This window comes from Monodelphis domestica, chromosome 5, assembly GCF_027887165.1.
Source record: "Monodelphis domestica isolate mMonDom1 chromosome 5, mMonDom1.pri, whole genome shotgun sequence".
NCBI classification, from domain to species: Eukaryota; Metazoa; Chordata; class Mammalia; order Didelphimorphia; family Didelphidae; genus Monodelphis; species Monodelphis domestica.
In genome coordinates, this window is record NC_077231.1 from 102,019,619 (window position 1) to 102,037,211 (window position 17,593).

General features: G+C 49.4%; 1 protein-coding gene across 2 annotated transcripts; it reads right to left on the minus strand.

The window, feature by feature from the left end:
* Nucleotides 1–275: 275 nt before the first annotated feature.
* On the minus strand, nt 276–11,887 carry JOSD1 (Josephin domain containing 1). Of its 2 annotated transcripts, none has more exons than XM_007503192.3 (5): nt 11,700–11,887; nt 9,671–10,431; nt 3,167–3,295; nt 2,795–2,989; nt 276–2,242 (listed from the first exon to the last, which is right to left on the minus strand). In XM_007503192.3, the coding sequence occupies exons 2-5, from the start codon at nt 9,853–9,855 to the stop codon at nt 2,143–2,145; spliced, it is 609 nt and encodes a 202-aa protein (XP_007503254.1). In that variant the 5' UTR covers nt 9,856–10,431; nt 11,700–11,887; the 3' UTR covers nt 276–2,142. The 2 variants fall into 2 exon arrangements, with proteins under 2 accessions (XP_007503254.1, XP_001362554.1); XM_001362517.4 differs by having other exon boundaries at nt 9,671–10,225; nt 11,700–11,855.
* Between the last annotated feature and the right edge of the window lie 5,706 nt (nt 11,888–17,593).

Consider the following 17,593-nt stretch of genomic DNA (forward strand, 5'->3'; position numbering starts at 1 on the left):
CCTGACTTCATAGGAATCTTAAATTTTTAATGAATTAGGACTATGAGTTACTACACCTGAAGGATCATGGGAGATGTTTTTTGCAAATAAGGAAATAAGTCCACATGGGTTAAGAGACAAAAGACTTAGGTTTAGACCCAAGCCTATAAAGCAGGGTCAAGTTTTGGACTTTGGCCACACTGACCATAAATAAGGTAATGAATTAAAATGAGCAACAAGAAAGACTTGTCCTGCCCAAGATAAGTAAACCCTTTTACATGAAATCAACAACACAGTAAAGAAAAGGGTTTATTTTTTTCCTTTTACATACAGAACTCAAGCAGACAGATGAGTAATGGGGTTTATTTGTTTTCCTTTTTTTTTTTAATATTTGGTTAAACAAAATACATCCTCTGTAAACAAACCCAGCACAAGGCCAACAAAAGGGAGGAGGGGAAGCAAGAAAAATAAACAGCCTAGGGTTGCCCACTGATGGGCAATAGGGCCTGGAGACCCCCTTCCTTGGAGGGACAGGGATCTCCATGCCCTTGGGCATCAGCGTGGGTCCCTGTTCCTGAGCACCAGAATTGGATATGAACAGAGAAACCAGCCCTGAAATGTTTATAAAGCGTCTTTGCATATTCCATTGGCTTGTGGACTCCATGTGCATGAAGCCTCTTGTGCCATTTGCATGGATCTAGCAGGTTCCTTCCCAGCAAATGGCTTGCTGTCATGGACGGAGCTCTTCCTACAGGCCCACCAAAGTTGGCTGAATCTTCTGGCTGGTGGTGATGAATGGAATGTCATCGTGCAGGGTCACAGAACTCCCCAAGGGGCCAAGCAGCAGGTCTAGCTAGTGTGAAAAACGGCGCAGGAGACATTGCGGCCAAGTGCTGGGAAGGGATGATGCAGGAACCGCTTTCTGGCCGCCATCATTCAGCATAAAAAAAATGGCCTTGGTGGACTGTAAGTAAGTGTGCAGAAGTGCTGGTGTAAACATGCGCTCCAGTCACAGGTGGGAGAAAGCTACTGATGGCTCAGGCCAGCTTGGCCTGTTCAGGCTTGTCCTATGGTCCTAGTTCTGACCCTTACCAGTCAGCACCTTCACTCTTCTCCCTTCATTTCTAAGGGAGCCACAACTGCTCAGATAACCAACCAGGGTCGGGGGAACTTAAAGTCATTAATTGCCTCTCTTCAAGAATTATAAAAGTGGCCACCTGTAAAAGGCTGTCAGCAGATGGTCAAAGGCCACATGCCACAACATTCCCACTATATGATTTGGGGGTCCCACTATCTGATTTGGCTCTTAAAAGCTGCCTCCACTCCCAGTCCCGCTAGCGCTATTCCTGTCCTCAATGACTAGAATTCCTTTAGAAAAGAACATTCTCAGCTCAAACTCTTCCTGTTGAGGTCCTTGGGGTAAAGTTGGAGACATCTCTTCCTTTTCTCCTACAACTTCCTCCCGTGGTGAAATGGTGGGGACTTCATAGAACTAGACACCCAAGGCCAGGTCATCCCCTCACTTAGTGTATGGGTAGCTTCCCAACCCTTGCCCCTCCTGAATGTGACACAATTCAGCTAATGCCCAATTTAAAAGAAATTTTCCTCTTGAAAAACACTCACAATGGGCCCCTTTCCTTTTAGAGATACTCTTAGGTGAGTTGGGGCTGAAGGTTAGAATCATTCATCATGCCGTACCATTGCTAAGGAGGGTAATGGAGATGATTTCCTGAGAGGCCCTATGCTTTTGGCCCTCCAAGTCAGTCAGCCTGGGCTTTATGAGTATCTTCAGACCCATTAATTACAGGAAAGGGAAAGTGGAGGCAGCATGTCCAAATAGGGGGCAGCAGGTGGTAAACTCCAGCAAAGGGTATGTGTCAAATCCAAAGTATGGCCTCTATAAGGAAGAAGTCACCTTTTCTCCTCCTCTGCTCTGAAAAGGAGCCTAAGAGGAGGTGGACAGTGTCCTCACTTCCTTCCTTCTCCAGGAAAAAGTGACTGCCCCTCAACTGACCTATTGCACTGTCGAGTCTGGGAAGAATGAACCCAACAAGATGTGGGGGCAGGAAAAAGAGAGCTGTGGTCAAACAGGCCACACCACTATGAAGGCTCTTGGGGAGGGGAAGGCTTGGAGTTAAAGAGGGAAAGAAAGGCAGAGCTGGGTTACACATCTGCCCTCCAAGTCTGGTGGGCCTCCACCTCTTCTGGGACGACCAGCAGCAGCTCACAGTTCTTCCCTCGGAGCTGATGTTTCAAAAATTTCCTGTGAGAAGAAGGCAAATTAATGAGAAGGAAGAGAAAAGCTGCAATGATGGCAAGCTTCAGCCTCAGGGCAGCCCATTCCCTAAAACATGGACTGTTATACCTTTCAGAACCCCAAATGTGCAGCCTTATGCACAGCCTGCCAAGTATGAAAAAATGAAAAAGTTTCCACTTTTCTGTGGGCAACTAGGTGGCCCAGCAGGTGAAGTGCCAGGCCTGGAGATAGGAAGTCCTGGGTTTAAATCTGACCTCAGGCAGATTTAAGTCCTAGCTATGTGACTCTAGGCAAGTCATTTAACCTTATTTGCCTAGCCTTTGCCTATCTTAGAGTTGTTACTGACAGAAAGTAAAGGGGTTTTTTTGGGGAGGGCAATTATTTCTATGGCCTTATAGGAAGCATAGGGGGAAAAGTGGAACAAAGGCAGCCACAGAGACTTCATCCCTCTCCTTTCTTGGTCAGTTCCTTCCCACCCCCCCTGCCCTGCAACAAAAATGAAACCCTCAAACCAACAGAACTGGCCTGCTTCAACAACAGAAGAGGCTGAAGGCCCACCTGAGCTCACTCTCGCCTCCAATCCACTCGGGCATCTTGAGCTTGGAGTCAAGGTTGTAGTAGGTGCCCCCCACCTCTCGGACACAGATCCAATGCTGCCTTTTGAGTGGAAGCTTCAATGGACCCCAGCAGAGGCTAGAGGGGAGATTCATGATGAAGCCCATGACATTAGAGAGGGCAATGACACTGACATCCCTGAGGAAAAAGAAATGAAGCAAAGCTTGGAAACAGTCCATCTGTTCCCCAAGGTTACTGAACTTTAATGACCATAATCGTCCACCTCCCACTCATGCGATCAGTCCTAAGGCTTGAGAGGGACCAGGTTGTAAATACAGTGTTAGGCTGCAGCCATCCAGGGTTGGTCTCAATTACCTTCGCTTGTCCCACCAAACTGCTTCATAGCCCTTGGTCTGAAGGGCCGCCATGATGACATTCACATCATAGTTCCCATTTCCCAGCATGCTCTTCTTGTGGGGTGTCACCATGGTGTTTGGAGACAGTCTGCAAACACAGAGGAAGATGGGCTCACTCTTAGGATCTGATAGGGTCAATGGGCCTCTCCCAGGTGTGTCCAAGTGGCAGTTAAGAGAGGGTTCAAACACAGTACTATCTAGATCCATCCAGAGTACAAGCATTCCCATTTTACAGGTAATCATACTAAAGGGCAAAGAGGGGACCAGCCCGATCTGTGGTCATAAAGCTTTTGAGTAGCAAAGTCCAGCCTCAAACACACATCTCCTGATGCCCAATCTAGCCCCCTTGCCACATTATGTGTCTTCTTGCCCAATGCCACCCTGAATATTAAAGAGGATGTTCAACTTTACTCAACCCTACACTTGTTTCCTGACCATTACTTTTCATCACTGGACTCTGCTTCAAAGAGCAATTTAACTAAATCCCATAAAGAAGTTAGTTGTCTGGTATGGGAATCTTAAGACATGGGCTCCATCTTTAAGTCTCACTCTGGAGACTATACCTACTATAAAGGGCACTTTTGCCACAGAGGACCCTCATTTATGGAATCCCCTTGCCAGGATGGTCTGTCAGATACCACTCCTCTACCCCAACCCCACACAAGGGATAAGACTCATTGCTGGGTTTAGAAGAGCACCTTGAAGTGGGTTTTCATGAGCACTTTGAATTGCTCTTGTGATTCCACATATTTTAACTCTTTGGGTTTTCTTATGATGTTTGGATACTGCCTTCTATGGTAAGTTATCTTCCCGTCCTTCAATGTTGGGGATCCTGGTCATGCTAGATAATAGGTAAGTAGACTGAGCTGAAAAAACTTCAAGTGTGGGCCTCATTACAAATGACTGCCCATCATGCCACACCTGGCCTCCACATGAGGCCTTGATGACTAACTTTGGAAAGGCCCTTTACCATAAGGTTGATCACCAAAGGATGAACTTTTTTCAGCCACAAGAAGCTACACCATACACCACACAAAAGTGCTAAGCTATATAAGATATCTGTCTTCTATCTCACTGGTAAAATTGTAGGTCTCTCAAGTGTTTACCCATTTAGATAATTTAGAAATTTATTGGGCTAAATCATCCTTATCCTTTTTTTCCACTACACTGCTGCCTACATACCAAACACTAATATTGTTTTTACTAGGTGTTTGTGTCACTCCCTTATTCAACTTTCTAGAAAATGGGAAAGGACCTGCCTATAAAAAATATTTATAGCTGCTCTTTTTGTGGTGGCAAAGAATTGAAAACTAAAGAAATGCCCCTCAACTGGAGAATGGCTGAATAAATTGTGGTATATGACGGTGATGGAATACCATTGTGCTATAAGAAATGATGAACAGGAGGATTCTAGAAAGACCTACATGAACTGATGCAGAGTGAAATGAGCAGAACCAGGAGACCACTGTACACAGTAACAGCAATAGTATGAAATGATCAACTGTGATAGACTTCGATACTCTCAGCAATACAAAGACCCATGACAATCTGAGGAACTTAAGACAATGAATGCCAGCCACCTCCAGAGAAAGAACCGTTGGAGTTGGAAAGCAGAAGAAAACAGATGATTTTTCATTTCTTTGTTTTGGGGTTTTTGTTTTATAAGATTATTTACTTGTGAAAATAATATGGGAATATGTAATGTGTGATAATATAAAATGAATTGCTTGCCAGCTCTGGGAGGGAAAAGGAAGATGGGAGGAAGAGAATTTGGATTATATAACTTTGTGAAAATTTGTTATTAAATGAAATTCACAAAAAGTTAATTAAAAAAACACCCTTTCCTCACTACCAACAAAAGGGCTTGTCTTCGGGGGCAGCTGGGTAGCTCAGTGGATTGAGAACCAGGCCTAGAGACGGGAGGTCCTAGGTTCAAATCCGGCCTCAGACACTTCCCAGCTGTATGACCCTGGGCAAGTCACTTGACCCCCACTGCCTAGCCCTTACCACTCTCCTGCCTTGGAGCCAAGATGGAAGGTAAGGATTTAAAAAAAAAAAGGTGGGGGGTGGCTTGTCTTGTCTAGAGGTAGTAGACTGGGACCTTGCTCTTGATGGAGCTGCCATGTTGTTCTTTCTCCTTAGGAAAGAGGAGTGCTACAGCTGGTACCTGCTTTCCCTGCTCTCCTTGTATTTCTTTGTCCCCTTCAATCCACTAGCTTGGATGTTTCTCTGTTAGTAGTAATTCCCTCTCCCTTACCAATGAGCCTAAGGCTCTGGGTCTAAATGGAAGGTACCTTCTTTGTACAAAAAGCCTAGACAGATGGATAGCAAAACCCAACTCTCTGGCATGGTATTCAAAGTCCTCCACCACTGAGCTCTCACCTGCCTGCCTTCCTAGTGTCTTTGTGTGAGGCTCTGCTCTGTGGGCCTTGTCTCCCAAATGAACTTCTTTCCCTTTCTGTATTTGAAATCACCTCCTGTCCTCTACTCTCCCCTCTAAAGATGGGGCTCTAAACTCCCTGAGGGCCTTGCACTTCTTCTCCTCCTCCTAACCCTGTGTGCACTACAGAACCAGTGTTTTGACTTCCTGCCTCAAGTCTTTGCTCACTCCCATGTACCCTCCAGGTAAATGTGGCTTTTTAAAGCACTAACCTTGACCCTCCCCTTCTTGAATTCCAGTGGTTCACACCAGATCAATCAGATGCCTCAAACCTTGAAAGGTAAGTGTTTGGAACACTTTGGCTAGGGATTAGCTAGGTGACTTGGTAGATTGAGAGTCACATCTAGAGACAGGAGTTCTGGATTCTAGTCTGACCGTAGAGAGTTCCTAGCTGGGTGACCCTGAGCAAGTTACTTAACCCCAATCACCTAGCCCTTGCTGCTATTCTGATTTAGAACTAATACAAGGTATTGATTCTAAGATGGAAGGTAAGAGTAAAAAACAAAAAAACAAAAAACTGGCTATAACAAAGTCAGTCTACCTATTGCATATCTCTGTTCTTAGCATCCCCCAGATTCCCCAATTCTGGTTATTTGATTCTTCTTCCTTTTGTCCTCTCTACATGATGACCATTGGTTCTTCCTCAAGAAGAGGGCTCTTACTGAACTGGAACAGCCTCCTAAGGCCATCCTCTGCACACTGCCTCCAGAGGAATCTTCCAAACATCTTTGATTGAACTCACATAAAAAAAAAAATAAAAAAATAGTAGGTAAATTAAGTACCTACTATGTGCAGGATAGTGTGATGGGGAGTTGGGAGTTCAGAGACAAATAGGAGAAAGTCCCTGCCTTGCTAGGGGATACCACAGGTCTCCAAATAAATAGATAAAAGAGGTAGGATGCTGGATGGTGAGGCCCTTCCAATTATCCTCTAGGCCTGGAAGCAGGAGAGCTTGGCATAGGCACTGGTTCCTTAGGACAATTCTTTGAGCAGTTTGATGGAGCTGAGGTCAGGTCAAGGCCAGATGCAACAGGTCTTCCTGGGCACTGAGCTGCCTCTCAGTAGGCAGTTCAATGAGAAGGTTGGGGTTTTAAGGGATATGTCATGAGCTCCCAGTTACCTTTGGGATCCATGACCTGATCTCACAGGCCTTCCTCATCTGCAGACCACTGGCCTCCATATTTCTCTCTCAATAAACAACAGGCTCATTCTTGCCCCTATCCCGCAAGCTCCCTTCCAAGTTCCTAGAATGCTATCCTTACCTGTCCAAGTCCTGAACTTCCTTCCAGATTTACCTAAATCTTCATCTCCTCCAAAAAGCTTTCCCCAAGAGTGCCAAGATTAGGCCTGTAACTAAGGAGACCCCCACGATGCTGCTAACCCCAAAGGGCTGAAGGGAGGTCTAGAAGGCACTTACCCCCAGGAGCCAGACCCTCAGCCCCTTCCCTGAGTTCTTCCTGCACTCCAGGCCCAACAATTATATCCTACCCTGCATGTTTCCTGAAGGTAAATTTCATCTGCTCAACTAATTAAGAGCTCCACAGGGGCTGGGACGCTGTCTTCTGCGGCTGTCCCTACAGCCCTTAGGTCAGGGCTTGCCACAAAGGGAGTGCTTCGTGACTCATCAAGGCCAGCTGGAAGCATCCTCAATCTGATTCCTGGACAAAAGCATCCAGCAGTATGGCACTGTGCTCAGCCTCACCTAGGCTCAGCCCAGAGCTAGGTCCTAGGGATGGTGTGGAGTCCCTTCTCCAAACAGCCTGGGGTTCAGGACTCAATTCTGTGTGTGTGTGTGTGTGTGTGTGTGTGTGTGTGTGTGTACGCGCGCACACACATGCGCGTGCACATCCACACATGTGGAAGACCTATGTTTTATAATAATCCAAGATATACTTTGGGAGTGGGGTAAGGGATCCCTTTCATCCTTTGGTGCTGAGTTTTCTGTAACCCCTCTAAAAGGTTACCAGAGATGGAGTAGAGAGTGCTTTTACAAAGAAGATTCAATAATGCCTCCAAAAAAATTGTCCAGAGAAAACACCTGGCAAGCACTCCTGGAGAGGGGCATTGGGCAGTCCCTGTCCAGGACAGCTGCCCTCGGGCTGACAGGCTAGAGGGTCTGCTGAGTCCTTCCTGTCAGTGTGACAAGCCTGGAGAACTTCTATCTGCCCTGCTTAGCCTCTGGGAAGAATCCTGCTGTCACCAAACACACCACAAGGCCCCCCATCAAGGATGCTTCCATCCCCTACTTGCTGTCTCTCTGGAAAGGACATTCTGCTAGCCTGAAACTAGGAGATCCCCATAATGCTGCTACTCCTGAAGGTTGAGGAGAGGCCTGGTACTTACTTGGGAGTCAGTCCCTCAGCCCCCTGGGTTCTAGTCTCTGACCCCCGTAAAAGGAGGGGGTTGGCCTGGATGCCTCCTCTGAGGCTCACTGGCCTGTCACTGGAACTTTTCGCCTCAGTTTCCTCTTCACACTCAGGGGGTCAGCCTAGTCTCTGCACTCCCTTCCAGTTCCAGATTTCTCTTCTTTTCCAAGCCCCTCCCCTGCTGGGTCCTGGTTTCCACCTCTGTAAAAATGAAGGGGTTGGCCTTGATGGTTGATGGAGTCAGGGCCCTCTGACTCTCCCTTCCCAGGGAGATGATTTCAGAAGCATTTCACCAGCACAGCTCCTCTCCTATCATCCTTCATTGGGGTCTTTTCAACCTCTTGATTCGAATGCTAACAGTCCCTCAGAGGCTCAGCAATCTTTCGTGGTTCCCTTGCCTACCTCTCCTTTGCCCTCCAGTCTGGCCCCAACCTTTGTCCAGCCTCATTTCAGCCTCTTTCCCCTTCAGACACTGAATGCTCCACTTTCTGTGCCCCTATCTACAGGCCACACTGGGTTCTGGATGTAAGAAATGTTCCACCCTTCTTAAAGACCCAACTTAAGCAGGCTCCATCCAACTGATCACAAAGCCCAAAGCATCCCCACCTTGTTCACAGTAGTCTGCTCTCAATACCATCTAGTGTCCCTGCAAGGGGCTGTCTTATACATCTCTGGAGCCCTTCAAACTTCCCTGCCTCTTCTTCCAGTCACAGGAAATGGGTCCATGGTTTCTCCTACACACCTTGTCCAGACAGCCAGGTCAGCCTCCTTCCCACCTTGGAAGCACCTGCTATCAGGTCCTTAATAGCTAGAGTAAAGAATCAATCTTTCCGTCACTCCCCAGGGCCAAATAAAAAGCTCCATGTTAAAGGCAGTATTATAATCTATTTTTTCCTCCTCCAGGGTATCTACTGACAAAATAACTTGGACCAGGAAGCACTTAGTAACACTAGCCAGTCTCATGGACCAAGAGCAGAACAGTTCCTACTCTCTCCTCCTCCATGTGATGTGATGTGATCATGGGGCAAGTTATTTTACCTCCTGAATGGAGGAAATTCTGCTCGTCTCTGCCAATGGCCATGATGCAGGCCAATGAGATCTCTGCCATTCTAGTCTACAAATAAAGTTATTGTTGCCATTAGACAATAATTATGCCCATTAAAATGTAGTTGGCACATGGAGAGCAACAGCTTTTTAGGAGAAAGGTGATGGTACTTGGAAAGAAGGTGCTTCTTCCTAGCTGAGGTTCAGCTCCATGAGGCAGCATTTCTAATTCAGAAGGAATGAACTAGGGAGGTCTCCCAGCACCCCTTTTCTGTGTGGGGCCATCTCAAAAGAGGGACGGTCCCTAAGCTTCCCCAGCAGGCCCAGCTCCTTCTAGTTGAAAAGTTTTGATAGACTCACAGCCAGAGTTTGCTTGGGGTCCATCCAGAAACTGCAGAAATAATTCTCATGACCTCTGAAAACCCTCAAAGGGCTGAGCTCTGGTCCCCAGACAGGGCAGCTTTTAGTCTTCTGACAGGGAGGGTTCATTTTTAGGGGTTGTATGTGCTTAAGGAAATTTGGGACATCTTCACTCCTTTCCCTCCCCTAGGAAAACTAGAAATCCCAAGCATCCAGGTGACAAGAACCCCAGGAGAAAAAGTAATCCTCCTACCTCTGGAAAATCTCCTGTAGTGTTTCCCGGGTGAAGGCGTTGCTGTCCTGGAAGACATTGTTGAGTGCATGGAGGGCACACAGCTCACGGCGCTGCTTCTCATGGTAGATTTGGGGGGGCGCTGGCTGGGGTAGTTCTAATGATCCTGATTTGGTCTTGTCACCTCTCCATGGCATGCAACTCATGTTTTTGTCTTCTAGAAGGAGGTTGCCTCTGAAGCTCCCTACCCTTCCCCTCCAAGGAAGAATGTAGCCTCCTGGGTCTTTCAGGGAATTGGTGGGTTCACCTCAGTCTCTAAGGGCCATGATTTCCCTCGGAGAAGAGGCTGGAAACAGCAGCAGTAACAAAACCCCCCCCAAACCCTATATGCAGTAGAAAAATACCTCTATGCCTCAGTTTATTTTGCCATTATCTCTACAGCTAAAGTGCTGGATACCAAAAAAATGTCCAGAACCCAGGACCATTGTCTTCCTCTTCCTTGCCTTGAATTCCAAGTGAACTTCAATTGAAGGTAGCCAAGGGGGCTGGATCACATCTCTCTTTTTCTTCCATCTCCTTCAGTGAATGAGAAAGGGAGCAAGGTCAGGTTAGCAGGTGGTGGTCCAAGGCCTCAGGGACCGCACCCTTGCCTTTGGGGGCAGGGCTCCATCCCTTTGGGAGCTGCAGGATGCTGCCCAACACATGCCAAGGTGGAAGAGGGCAGTGCCGCAGAGGCGGCCAGGAGAGGAAAAGATGCCCTCCTTGGGGCTCCTCCTAGGGCCCTGCGGAAGAGAGGAACTCCAATCAGCATCCCTTGACAACAAGTTGCTTGCAAATGACCAGAAACCAGCAAACAGGGCCAGAAGAACAGATCAAAAGCCAGGGTAGGAGAGGGAAAGGGGGATGGGGGCAGGGGACAAAGCCCAACCTGCAAGTGGGAGAACAGGAAGAACTAACTGGATTGCAAACCCCACACCCTGCCCCTAGGGCAAGGTTTTGTGCAGGGAGATCCCAGGATTGGAAGGAGAAATCCCTAGGTCTGGGATCCCCACAGTAAAGCAGATTACAGGGGGATGGGGGCCAGGTAGAAAGGGAAGAAATCATTCTCACTCCAAGGTTCTGGGCCCTAGCCAAGAGGATGATACCCAGGGGGAGAAGATATTTTAGCCTCCACCCTACAAAGAGCATCGCCCAAGGGGAGTTGGGGGAGGGAGCAGGAATCCCTTTCTCTTCAGGATCTCCTAAATAACTCAGCTACTCTGAGGGGGTGCACAATCTAGAAGGAGAGCCCATAGAATACATAAACCCCTCCAGAGGGAGCAGACTGGGAGGACTCCCTAGTCATCAGCTCTGCAACAGAGGGATTTCCATCATCTGCCCCCCATGAGCCTTAGAAGGGAAGATTCCCCCAGACCTCAGTCCCTATGGGCTCCTAAGGGAGGATCCCCCTGATTCCTCAATCCCCCTCCCAGCTCTTAGAGGCTGAATCCTCATAGAGATCTTCTCATCCTGAGCCCCTGTGAGCTTTCAGAAGGTATCCCCTCTATCCTCAGCAACCCCATAAGTCCCTTCGACCTCAGCTCTCCAAGACCCACTGAGGGGATCCCGTCATCCGGTCCATGAGCCCACAGGGTGTGTGTGTGGGGTCCCTCCGTCCTCAGCCCCTATTGGCTCCCAAGGGGGCATCTCAACATCTTCGAATCCTAAGAACCCAAAGAGGTGAACCTCTTGTCCTGAGCCATCTACGAGCCCACCGAGGGGGATCTCTTCGACCTCAGCCCCCCACGAGCCTCAGAGGAAGATCCCCTCATCCTTGACCCCTCAAGAGCCCACAGAGGGGGGATTCTGTCGTACTCCGCCCCCATGGGCCCTCAAATGGGGATCCCTTCGTTCCTCAGTCCCCCATGAGATTTATAAGAAGGGATCCTCTCATCCTGAGCCCCCTGCCTCCGAAGCCTTTCGACCCCTCTAGCTAGTTTTGGGGGGGCGCAGAAGGCTGGAGGGGGCTCCCCTTCCGCCGCGGCCCGCTGCCCGTGCCCCCCACACTCACCTCCGCCACGGGACCCGGCCCCGACCTCAACACAGTCGGGGGGAGTGGGAGAGGAGGAGCAGGAGCAGGGAGCGAGCCCCGGGCGCGCGTGCGCGTTCTCGTACTCGACGTCACCGGCCCTGGCTCGGCGGCGCGTGCTCTGGAAACTCTCTCTCCTACGCTCTGGCGGTGTCGGGACCCACCCCTTGAACCCGCCCTCCCTGGCCAGCGCCGTGTGACAAAGAACGTCACGTCGACGCACGCACGTCCTGGCGCGCCGGCAGCCGCGGACACGCGCGCGAGACGTCAGCGTCAGCGTGGCGGAGGAGATGTGGGAGGAGGAAAAAGGGAAGCATAGGGCTATCCACCCCTCCCGGATCTCTCCTCCTCTTCCTCCTCCCTCTCCCTTCCTTCTTCATTTCCCTCCCTCTTCATCCCCTTCTCTCCACCCGCAGTCTTCTCCTCTTCTTCCTTTCATTCATCTCTTTCTCCCCTCTCCTTCCACCTTCCCTCCTCTGCTATCTCACCGCCTCCCTATTCTTCCCAGTCTCTTCTCTCTCCCTGGATCTTCCTCCCTCACCCTCACCTCTCTTTATCTCACCCCTCTCTACTCTTCCCCTTTCCCTTCTTTTTCGCCTCCCTCCTTCCCTTCCTCTTCACCCTTTCCACCCTTCCCCCCCATTCTCCCTCCCTTCTCCTGCAGTTCCAATACTCTAATCCCCTTGGGGCTTGAAACACTTGGACTGTGGCCCCTGCTGGGCATCACTTTTCCATAGGGCCAGGTTTTTGGTGGAGTGCCAGGAAAGAGGCAGGCAATGATGGTGCTGCTGCCTCTTTCTTTGTCTGCCCTGCCCATCTGAAATGGCCCCTGCCATGTTCAGTTCCGGGCACTATTGTTTAGGACTAATGATAGTAAGATGTAGTTTTCTAGAGGGTTTTTTAGATTTGCAGACTACTTTTTGAATGCTATCTTATTTGATCCTCACAACAATCCTGGGAAGCAGATATTATTATCCCCATTTTCCAGTTGAGAAAATTGAAGCAGACAAAGGCTCAGTCACCCAGGAAGGACATACCTAGGCTAGGGCAGGGCCTAAATGTAAGAACTGAGGATGTTTATCTTAGAAAATAAAAGAATTAGGAGGAACATGATAGCTGTCATCAAGTTTCCAAAGGGTCACCATGTGGCAGAAAGCTGAATTTATTAGATAAAGCATTAAGCTCTTAATATATGCCAGCTACTGTGCTAAGACAAAAAAAGCAAACAAAAAATAAAAAGATAGTTCCTACCTCAAGGAGCTTATATTCTAGTGGGAAAATACAGTTATAAAAAGAAAGTAGGAGGGACAAGCAGGGTAGCTTAACCAGGCCTGGAGACTGGAGGTCCTATGGCCTCAGACACTTCCTATCTGTGGGACCCTGAACAAGTCATTTAACTCCCATTGCCTAGCCCTCACCACTCTTCTGACTTGGAACCAATTCACAGCATTGATTTGTCAATTAGGTTTTCTGCAAGTTTCAAATTTGCCCCTACCCCTTGAGAACTCACCCTGAAGGAACAAGCATACCTGTTTTAGACTGAACAATAGACCTTGAAGTGTTTGGTGACATCAGTTTGTGTGGGACTGGTAGATATAGTCAAATGTTGAGTACCCATATTTGTCCTAGTAGCTTCTCCTATTGTACTAAAGTCCTCTCTCAGGAAGCCCAGCTCTTGGTTTGATCCTTTCCTTTTGTATTCATTGTGGTTGACCTCTCCTGATGTCCCAGCTGCTGGCTGCAGCCTCTTTACAGCTTGTCTATGAATGCTTGTTGTACCAAGTTCTCCAAAGGGTATAAAAGACCCAAATTCTGTCACTCTTTGGAAAATCATCTGGGCAGTGCATTCTCCCAGAGACATGGTTCCCAGAGTCCCAGAGCCCTTGGCTTTGTGTGGTTTTTAGAGGCTTGGCTCTGTGTGGAGGCCAAAACTGAACACTATCTCTTTCCTGATTAAAGACTGTTTTTGCTGACTACTTTAGTAGTTTTGTGTTGTTTCCAAGTTAACAGATTCTAAGATGGAAAGTAAGCCTTTTTTTTTTAAAGAACTAAAATTTGAGGGATGTCCATCAATTGGGAAGTGGCTGAACAAATTGTGGTATATTATGGTGTATGGAATGGAAATTGAGGAGACCTTGAAAATTTAAAAGTATACCCACTTTAATCACTATTTAAAAAAATATAACCTGGGGAAACCCATCTTTTAAAATATAATGCTTTATTCAGAGAGAGAGGGAAATGTTGGGGCATTGCCTCAAGTCATTGACCCAAGACAGACACCTCCAAAGAGTTATAGAGAGAGATCTGGCCATGTCTGCCCCAAACACACCAAGGACAGATTGATTAGAGCCTAATACAATGATGTGCTGCTAGGGTCTGGGTTTTGGCCCACCACCACGGAAGACCAATAGACAATGCAATTAAGCAAGAGGGTCATTTATTGATCTGGCGCGCACCAGGGGAAACTCAGCCAAAAGAGTTCCCCCTGTAGGTCCTGACCACTGGGATTATATACCCTCCAACATGTATGGCCCCCCTAGTCCTCATCTGGTACATACCATTGTTGGAATGTTGCCGGCATTTATGGCCCCTAAGTTCTTTTCTGGTACCTGCTGTTGGGACCTTTGACATATTGACTTCCAAGGCCTGGCAGTTTCCTGCTCAGGCCCCTAAGTTCTTATCTGGTACCTGTTTCTGGGACCTTTGACATATTAACTTCCAAGACCTGGCAGTTTCCTGCTCAGGCCTCCCTCATTTCCTACTTCTTTTTCTCTTAGGGGGCAGAGGGAAGGCCTGCCCGCTGAGACAGTTCATAGCCCTTGGCCTGGGCTCAAAGGTGGCTAGGGGTTGATACTGTTGTCGGAGGGCCAACACCTGGATGGCATCTAGTCGGTCTTTCACGAACCGAACAAGGCGGTTAAAAATGCAGGGACCAAATGTTAAGAGCAGGATTAAGATTATAAGGGGCCCTATGAGGGACATGACTAGGGTAGTGAGCCAGGGAGAAGAGTTGAAAAGGCAGGCTAGCCAGGGGCTAGCAGTTTCTCTCTCCTTCCGCCGGGCTTCTAAGCCTTCACGTAGCTTGCTCAGGGAATCCCTAATAATCCCCGAGTGGTTAACATAGAAACAGCATCCTTCGCCCAAGGTTGCACAGAGGCCTCCTTCTTTAAGGAAGAGGAGATCCAGGCCTCGACGATTTTGAAGGGCAACCTCGGCTAAGGAGGCATGGGACCTCTCGAGGAAGTTAATAGAGGATTCTAGCTTAGCTATATCCTCATCGACTGCCTTGTGGAGGTGGTGGTACCCCTGAGCCTGCATGGTGAGGGCGGCGATGCCCACCCCTGCCCCTGTTGCTGCTAAGAGGGTGGCTACGGTGACGGCAATGTGACAGGTTCTCACCTCCATCGCCTAGACAATATGTGGTCCCATGTTTGAAGGAGGTCCTGCTCAGCATAGTAGGTCACTCGGGGTACTATTGTGATGGGGGTACAGAACTCGCGGCAGTCAGTAAAGGAGTTAGGGGAGACACAGGGTTGTAGGCCAGAACGGGAGCATAGCAGTGCGCTCCTGTGGGTGGGATAAGGTATTTCCTGGTTAAGGGATACTCCATGGTTGAGCAAAGGTGGGGGTCGGGGTGGCTGGATTTCCCCCTACACAGTTGCCGTGCCCGATCACTGCAGAAAGGGTTAAGCCATGGCCCGGGTTTCCAGGGCCTGTGTCGCTCTAGCAGCACTGCGGGGGGGGGGGAGGGGGGGGGTCCTCCTGTGAGATGTTACAGGAGGCATTCAGGCCGAAGGCCTCGGAATAGGGCGGGGATGCAACTAGGCAAAGCCAGCAGTGTTCAGTGAGGTCAGGCGAGGAATAGTTGAGGGCTGAAAAGGAGGCTTGCAGAAAGGGAAGATAGGGGTTGCTTGCAACAGGGCGATCCGGATCGTGGGATCTGGGGGTGTTGGGAAGTGGAGGGTTTGTGGGACTGGGGGTGGTCAGGAGTGTTGGGCTTGCGGGGCGGGGGTTGTTAGCTAACAACAGGGGGGTTCGGATTGAGTATGAAGTTGGGCCCCAAGGCCACTGGGGCAGTGGTGGGTTCTTTATGGATCATAAAAAATCCCCCTTGGTCATATCCAGATTCATATCTGTGGACTCCCCAGGTGTGCCCCAGGAGCCACCCCTGGTTGTCCGGGTGGTCAGGTTTAGCTGGGTACAGCAGGCCCATTTGGAAGTGGGGGAGTGGAAAAACCAATCCCATGTGCATCCTGTGTTGGGGGTCAATTTCAACCCCAGGAACTGGTCAGTTTTCACAGTCCAATGAGAGGCCTCGTCCCTCGCAAGGGTCACACAACCCCAGTAGGCACAGAGGTAGTGACCTGGCTGGTTGCAGTATGACCTCCCGGGGTTAGAACTGGGACATATGTAGTGGCCCATTAAGGCCAGGTCCTTCAGTTCCTTCGATGAGACTGTCCCTGAGGAGGGTCCCGTGCTCTTCCCTCCCCCCTCGCAGTGCTCGGCCAATATCAGCTTGCAGGTGGGGACTGAGAAGGTGGGTCCTCGGTTGGTCAGCATGGTTTGTGCTGCTTGCGGGGATTCCACGGGCGTCAGGGTCCACTTCCAAGGTTGGTGGGGGGGGGGGGGTTCCACCCTGGATAATAGAGAGGAACCAGGCAAGGAAGGGGGAAACCAAGAGGTGGGGGAGAAAGTGAAGTAATTGAAGCGAGTGGGTCATGTTGTCCTCCTTTGGAGTCTGAGCTTCAGGGGAGTGTCAGGATGGGAAGCGGCTGTCCAGACTTTGGTAGCCTTTGGTGGATCTGCGGCTCTCACGTAGGAGTGGTGGATCCAAGGGCTGATTCCGTCGACCTTAAGGGCTGAAGGGGTGACAAAGAGGGTTACACAGGGCCCCTTCCACCACGGCTGAAGGTTGGCCTTGCGGTGTTGCTTAACCCAGACCCGATCCCCAGGTCTAAAAGGATGAGGGTCATGGGGAGGAGGTTGGAACTGCGCCTGGAGCCTCGGCCAGAGGTCAGACTGGGTCTGAGAGAGGGAGAGAACAAAGTCCTGTAATGAGGGGCTATCAGGGGTCATATTTGGGAAAGCTGAGAGGGGGGTGGGTGGCGGAATGAAACCATAAAGGATTTCATAAGGGTGAGGGAGAGGGGCCCAGGGGTATTGCAAGCCTTTAAAAGGGCTAGAGGAAGGAGCGTCACCCAGTCCCGGCCAGTCTCCAAAGAGAGTTTAGTAAGAATCTCTTTTAGGGTCCGATTCAATCTTTCTACCTGCCCTGAACTCTGGGGGTTATACTCACAGTGTAATTTCCATTTGACCCCGAGACCCCTTGCCAGTGCCGGTTGAGTTTTGGCCACAAATGCCGGTCCACTGTCCAAGCCTAGAGAGGAGGGCACCCCGAACCAGGGAATTATTTCTTCCAGCAAGATTTTAGCAACTGCATGGGCAGTTTCAGTCTTTGTTGCAAAAGCTTCAGGCCACCCCGTGAAGGTGTCTACAAGAACTAGGAGGTACTGGAATCCAAATTTGCCAGGCCATACTTCAGTGAAATCAAGTTCCCAATGTTCACAGGGTCAGGTTCCACGGAGGTGGGTTCCGGGGTGCGAGTTCAGGTTTGCCAGCCGGGTCAGCTGGCAGACGGTGCACTTGCCAACCAGCTCTGTCAGGAAGGACCGAGAGCCTTGAAAGCGAATCCGTCCTTTCCGGAGCAGTTCATGGAGCTTGTTGGCACTCATGTGTGTGAGATGGTGGAGGTGGGTGGTCAAAAGCTGACCAGCGATTCTAGGTAAAAGCAAGTTACCAGCAGGGTCCTGGAAGAAAGACCCAACTGGCCGTCCTTCCTTCCCTTTTATCCATTGGCAGTCACTGTCTGAATATTG

Coding starts and splice junctions, on each gene's coding strand:
- JOSD1 (XM_007503192.3), bottom strand. CDS start 9,855: ATGAGTTGCATGCCATGGAGAGGTGACAAGACCAAATCAGGATCATTA. Junction 3,296..9,670: donor CTACAGGAGATTTTCCAGAG/GTAGGAGGATTA, acceptor CTGTGTTTGCAG/ACTGTCTCCAAACACCATGG. Junction 2,243..2,794: donor GGAGGCGAGAGTGAGCTCAG/GTGGGCCTTCAG, acceptor TTCTTCTCACAG/GAAATTTTTGAAACATCAGC.